The sequence below is a fragment of the Pseudophryne corroboree genome, chromosome 1 (genome assembly GCF_028390025.1).
Source record: "Pseudophryne corroboree isolate aPseCor3 chromosome 1, aPseCor3.hap2, whole genome shotgun sequence".
Taxonomy (NCBI): domain Eukaryota; kingdom Metazoa; phylum Chordata; class Amphibia; order Anura; family Myobatrachidae; genus Pseudophryne; species Pseudophryne corroboree.
The window spans coordinates 354,560,099-354,567,145 of NC_086444.1; the positions used below are offsets into that span (position 1 = coordinate 354,560,099).

General features: G+C 41.0%; 1 protein-coding gene across 1 annotated transcript; it reads right to left on the reverse strand.

The window, feature by feature from the left end:
- Window positions 1-1,200: 1,200 nt before the first annotated feature.
- On the reverse strand, window positions 1,201-6,466 carry GP1BB (glycoprotein Ib platelet subunit beta). Its single transcript, XM_063964532.1, has 2 exons — window positions 6,376-6,466; window positions 1,201-2,479 (listed from the first exon to the last, which is right to left on the reverse strand). The coding sequence occupies exon 2, from the start codon at window positions 2,475-2,477 to the stop codon at window positions 1,851-1,853; it is 627 nt and encodes a 208-aa protein (XP_063820602.1). The 5' UTR covers window positions 2,478-2,479; window positions 6,376-6,466; the 3' UTR covers window positions 1,201-1,850.
- Between the last annotated feature and the right edge of the window lie 581 nt (window positions 6,467-7,047).

The window sequence follows — 7,047 nt, forward strand, 5'->3', positions numbered from 1 at the left end:
CCAGGGGTATGGTGCATAGTCATGCATTATAGTTACTATAAATAGGGATAAAATGCAACGGCTAACATCAGCATCAGTCAGAAATTTTAGTCAAATCATCATGCATAGGAGACCACAAATAGGTTGAACTCGATGGACAATTGTCTTTTTTCAACCTCAGATACTATGTTACTATGTTACCTCTCCTGACAATCTATCAGATTAGTAGTAGTTAACACAGGTGGAACGGAAACCCCAGGTTAATTTGACAAAGGACCACTTACCATTCTGTCCAAGGTAGGCGACACAACAGATGGCCAGGTAGGACAAAGCTGCCAAGAGATCAACACAAGCAGCTGGGTGACGAAAAGGGCTAGAACAGGAGCAGCCCCTGCTGGACCCAACAATGTGGTGGAGGAGCTAATTGCACCAGTCCTTGCAGTATCAGACACTACTCACTACCCAGGATCCCCATGGACAGGTGTGCCAGTCACCAAGGCAGCCTCTCTGAGCATCCGCAGTTTTACAATGGTATCAGCAGACAGGCCCCCAATACTAAATCTGGAAAGCCTGGTATCTATCCCAATGGTGTTCCCGATTCCATGCCCTATGAATTTCCCATCACAAATGAATGGAAAGTTCAAAGGGGCATTGCTAACACTGCTGCTCTCGGAGAATGTACAGTAGTAGTAATACAGAGCATTGATAAATCATTTAATGCTTCATGGAAGCCAGAAATGTGAACAGTGCACAGGGCGGTACATAAGCAATGCCATTGTCTGTTTATATAGACCCAGTGCTCTTTTTAAAGGTTTTGAAGAGTTACATAATTAGTAAAGTCCATCAAGGTCACCTTTTCATTAATTTTAGATGTGTTGATTTCGAAAAAGTTAAAGCAAAACTCCCAGAAACATCTGTTCATTAACCTCACAGGGAAATAACAATTCATCCTTAACCCCAAATATTATTCATTTTGAAAGTCATCCAAGAGTACAAAGGTAGGTGTACAGTATATCTCGATCCGTCACCTCTATCCAGACATGAATGTAATAAAGTAAAAACATCAGCGGTATAGAGCAGTAGCTAAGTAATTGGACAAAAAAAATCTCACAATCTGAGGGAGAAGATGGGGTTTCTCTCAAACTACTCAAATAAATGACCATATATTTCTAAGTATGAACATGAACCAACTAATATATGATCAAATTTTAAAAACGTTTATTACAATCACCCATACACACTGTATGTAGAAAACGAATATGTTAATGGTTAAACGTTAACTGTCCTTCAGATACTGTATTTCACACACATTCCATTATGCAATCCTCTTACTAAAAGACTCCAGTGCACATGGCATTGCCATCACAAACTCCAGCCAGTTATTTACCTGTGGTTGTACTATTGTGATGTCCCTTAATGGCTGTGATCAGATGAAGCAGCACAATTCAAGGAGAGGAGCATCCAGAGAACAGGCATTAGGCTGATTGGCCGTCCAAGTGCTATTGCAGGTTATAGCGTTGGGCCTTTCAATGTCAAACTCTTTGGCAGAAGAGAATCACTGCACAACAATATACTTTACATACTGTACATCATACAATTCACCATTAAAACACAACTAGAATAGCATCTTCTTCATTACTGTATACAGGATTCGATGCAAGGGTAGCTGAATCCCTTCATCCCTAAATCTCTCTAGTGCCAAAGTCTTCTATTTTGTTGGCTAAGTTTCAACTAACCGACCTCTGAACAGTGCTCCTCTGCCTAATAAGAGGACAACCTTATGTACAAGGGTATATGAATGTATATGTGTGTGTACTAATTTTTATTTTATTTATTTATTTAAAGAATTTGTCTGTAAATTGTCATTGTCACTATGTCCGATCATAGTTGGATAATGGCGAGTTGCTATAGACGTAGGTTTCAGAGTGCTGCTGCAGTTCTTTGGCTGTACGCCGTGCCTCCCTGGCAATCCTCTGGAAGCGATGCAGAGAAAGAATGACAAAGATGAGCAGGACGCCCTGTACTACAATGAAAATAAAAAGGCAGAACTGAGAGACCAGGGCAAGGTTACAGTACCAGTACTGACAGGTGGTCACAAGTTCATCCTCAGACAGGTACATGATAACTCTGCCCTTCATTGGCTCAGGAGTTACACAAGTGACATCACGATACAGTCCCCTCTTCTGCTGCCCTTGCAGCCAGCTGCGCAGGTACATGATGTCGCAGTCACAGTGCCAAGGGTTATGCTGCAAGTAGACCTCCCGAATGTCTGGCAGGTTGTCCAGGAGACCATTGGGAATTGAAATGAGGTTGTTCTTTTCAAGTCGGATCACTTGTGTGGAAGAGGGAAATGAAGCCGGCAGGGACTTGGTGAGCAGGCCATGATAGCTGCAGTCCACAATGCCAGCACTGCAGCTGCAGGGTGAGGGGCATGCAGAGGCCAAAGGAGGGAGGGAGAACAGCAGTGGCAAGAACCAGGACCAAGGTTTCATCTTCATGCCTGAAATAATTAAAGGGTTTTGTTAATAATTGGTTCTTTCATTAAAAACAAGATATATACTAAATTATTCTAGGGCTTTGTTATCAGATGCAAAAATATTTGAAAGCCAGATAATTTCTCCACCCACTATCTGTAGCAAGGATGGCCCTGGCCTGTGCAAGCCTTTGCTCATGGTGCCTACACACTTAGTGATATAGTAAACTGTATCGCTCATTTTCCCCGTCCTGTGGGATATAGTTTACTGTATCGCCCAGTGTGAATGCAGCTGAGGACGAGCAATGCGTGGCCCTGGGGGTCGTTAACAACCCTTGATCTCGGTCGTGCATGCAGCTCAATTTGGACTCATTGTCCTAAGCTGCATGCCCGGCTGGCCGCGGCATGACGTCACTGTGCGATATCGCTAGTCATATCGCACAGTTTGTATGCCCGACGTCGGACGGCCCTGGAGGGGAAACACTAGGCGATATCGCTCACCGAGCACATTGCCTAGTGTGTACCCACCTTAAGATGCCTCTTCAGGAATATCCAGCTGCACTCACACTCAGAAAATGTGCTTGCTACTGTACAATCATTAGTGACCCTGAAGTTAGGTTTTCTGTTTATTCTGTTTCTTATTGTTTAGTACTAATTAAGGGTTACAATTCCATGTTCTCTGCTATTAGAGGGATCTGCGCAGACAGTCTCACTGCGGCTGTGGAAGTTAAAGCCGAGGGACTGGGGTTGCATTCAGTTCCTGTTGCTGGGTAGTCTGCTCTGTTATGCCTGTAAATGAACCTTCATTGCTGGAAATAAGTCTTCATTTAAGCTTGAAAGAGGTCATTTTGCTCCAGACCCTGAGGGGTAGATTCAGTGAGTTCCCCTACAAAGTCCGACCCAGCGACTGCTTGTGTCATGAATCCGCCATTTTCTTTAGAAATACGCAGCTGGTGCCATATTTCTGAACAAATCCCGAAAACATGGCATCAGGGTCATACTTCCAAATGTACTTGCAATGTCGGCAAGTGTGAAATGCTTCTTTACGTGCGCTGGCAGTACAACCGTAACATCATAGTAATTCATCTTGTTTACAATTGTACAGGTGGCAGGTGTAAATTCCAGGATCCCATACTGATTGGTTACATTTTGACTGACGACAAGCACACCACATTCCACCAGAAATACAGTGTACAGAAGATAAGAGTCTCTAGCACTGTTCTAAAGTGTTTGTCATTTTCTTCATATGGCACATTTGGCAAATTTCCGTGGCCTTCCTCGCCTCTGGATATGTGGCGCCTGCATGAATATTTGCATATGGGACTCTTTATATCTTAAAACCCATACTGAACACATACATAAAGATGTAATTTGATAAAATAATACCCTTTAAAGGACTGGCACCTTCATGTTCTTGTGCAACAGTCCTGTAGATAATGATCATCCCACACACACCCAAATATTAGTCAGTTTTAAAACATTGTCATCATAACATTTGGAACAAGTCTACAAGTGCCAGAATAACCAATACATTTATGGTTGCCAGGGCTTGCTGGGATCAGTAGTGACACATAGAAATAAGCTTTCAGCATTGGGACTGGCTTTCCCTGGGAGAGGTAGCCTACATTTTTATTTGAGGACCGGCTATGGAGAACAGGCTGCGGCTGTGTTTCATGACAAGCATACCTCACACTATGGGTTTCCCTGTTATGGTATCACCAGACAGGCTGTCATAGCCTCATACAGCTTTTGCGATCCTCCTACAATAGCCTCAACCAGCCAGGCAATGAGCACAGGTACTTATAGCACTTTTTGTGTGGGGGAATACTATTTTATTTATATACTTAATTAAAACAGCAGTCATGTGTATCAAGTGAATGATGATGGTTACTGACATGTCTATAGCTTCATTACACAATTAAAGGGGGGAATTCAGTTCTGGACGAAGGATGCGAATTGCCATTTTTTTACGGCATTTAAATGCTGGCAACAGTACCCCTTCTCGCACCCTTTGCCCAGCCGGCCGAATGCCTGATAGTTAAAGCATTCCAATGCAAATACTACAAAGTGAAGATAAAATAACATTCCATTGAGATGTAACAATCAGGAAACCGTTAAAGAATATTTGTAAAGCATTTATGATTTATCAAGTCCCTCGTAAAAAAAATTTGCCTAGAACAGACCTTCCTTCAAAATTGAGCATCTGAGCGAGAAGCGCTGTAGTAATGGAGGCCAGCAAGTGGCCAAGGCAAGCACAAAGGATTTACAGTCTCACATGACAGAGATTGGAGTAACTACATGGGAAAACAATAGCATACGTGTGTCATAATTCTTGGTTGTGTGAGAGGACGGCAAGAAGAAAGTCCTTGTTCAAACAATCTCATCAACGCCCAGCTACAGTTTGCCCAAAGACATGTGGGAAACATGACCATGTGGAGGAATATTATATGGTCTATGTACGGTACTATGCTTGGCACAACACTAACACTGTACATCACAGTGAACATACCTTCCCTACAGGGAAACATGGTGAGGAAAATGGACAGAGCAATAATCCCGGAAGGGAAACCTGGATCAGTCTACAAAAAGCACATGGACTGGGAAGAAGATGTATTTTCCAGCATGACCCAAAACATACAGCAAAAGTTGAATGTCGAGAATTGGTCAAGTCAAAGCCCAGATGTCAATCTAATTGAGCACACTGTATGTGGAAACATCTATAAATTGCCGTCCACCACCAATTAACATCCAGACAGATTTTTTTTCTTTTTTTTCTGGGGGGGGGAGGGGTGCTAATGCAAACACGTATTTTCAATGTTTTTTCCTTATTCATTTTGACAAATGTTTGGATTATAATCTTCATTGGCTCCTTGTTGAGTACTTTGTTTTGGTAAATGGGAATAAATTTCAAACCGTTTTGTTCCGTGTTGTAATATAGAAGGATGTAAAAAAAAAAAAAAAAAGGCCCGGGTGAGAGATTGCCTTTTATAGCAACTGTATGTAGCCTAAATTTTCTATTGAAAGATATACTTGTATTGTGTTGGATTGTTTTTTGTTTTTGTTTAAAAAAAAATAATAATAAAAATAGGCATTTACGCTTATATTCTTGGAGGGGAAAGCATGTAAATGTTGGCTGTAAATGGTGTTCTCTATTCTCATTTTCTACAATTGGTTTGTCAGTTTCTTGGTTAAAAAAACAAAACAAAAACAGATGCATGTGTTACTGCAGATTAGGTAATAGTATTAAGAATCTTCGTCACGTCAGCAAATTGATAATTCACTACATAAATGAAGAGAGCTAGTGATTTTGTTGGCAACCTCCAAATGTTGTGTTTTTACTGAGTGATGAGAGAGGGCTTATTCAACAAATATAATGTAAAGCTTTATTATGTCCAATGCTCTGAAAAAGATGTGTATATGAATAATAAAACATAACTGTTATACAGATAAGGATGCAAGCGCTGGGTTTCACATGGGGCTCTACTGTTTTTGTAGTCTCTGTGTAACACACATATGCCTTACACATAGCATTACTAAATAGCATACACTGTATTACTCTGGAAAAGTCTAAACACACGCCACAGTGCTAGATGGAATAATCCAATGGTTCTCTGCACATAATAAGCATCATATTCACTATCCCATGTCTACAGAGGGATTTCATACACCTGTAGAAGGCCACTTCATGTCCTTGTTTATGAAGAAAACACATAGCAGATCAATTCCATTTAATGAGACTAAAAGTAGCATCTCTTTTGCAGGCATAGACATCTGCTGTTATGTACATGTCATCTGATTTGGGCACTAGTATGTATAGGAGCTAGTATGTATAGGAGCTTGGTTACAAACTCATTCATCCTAATTAGTAAAGAAGTGAAATATAGCAAATACAGTCAAATAGCTATAAGACCAATGTGACTTACCCCGTACTATACAGATTTGCCGGCCCCAAAGGACAGTCCCTGCGCTGCTGATGACGCTGGCGATCCTAAGCTGAATGATAACAGCAGAGTGTCAGGGAATGATAACAGTTTTTAAGAGAACCCAAAGCAGGAAGCAAAATGTAACTCTTTCCTGACCTGCACAAGTCACTCCCACTCTGCACACACCGTAGAAGGGCCACAGACAAATAAGAAAGGATGATGGTTTGACAATATCACATGACAGTAAGATACACATTTGTAGATATACAGTACTGTGTAAAAGTTTTAGGCAGGTGTAGAAAAAATGCTGCAAAGTAAGCAATGCTTTCAAATATAGAAGTGGTAATAGATTATTTTTACCAATTAACAAAATGGAAAGTGAATGAACAGAAGAGAAATCTAAATCAAACCAATATTTTGTGTGACCACCCTTTGCCTTCAAAAGAGAATCAGTTCTTCTAGGTACACTTGCACACAGTTTTTGAAGGCACTCGATAGGGAGGTTATTCCAAACATCTTTGAGAACTAACCACATATCTTCTGTGGTTGTAGGCTTGGTCAAATCCTTCTGTCTCTTCATGTAATCCCAGGCAGACTCGATGTTGAGATCAGGGGGGTATATTTACTACAAGTACATTTTGGTTCTATTTAAAATTGACCAGAATTGACCCA

Coding starts and splice junctions, on each gene's coding strand:
- GP1BB (XM_063964532.1), bottom strand. CDS start 2,477: ATGAAGATGAAACCTTGGTCCTGGTTCTTGCCACTGCTGTTCTCCCTC.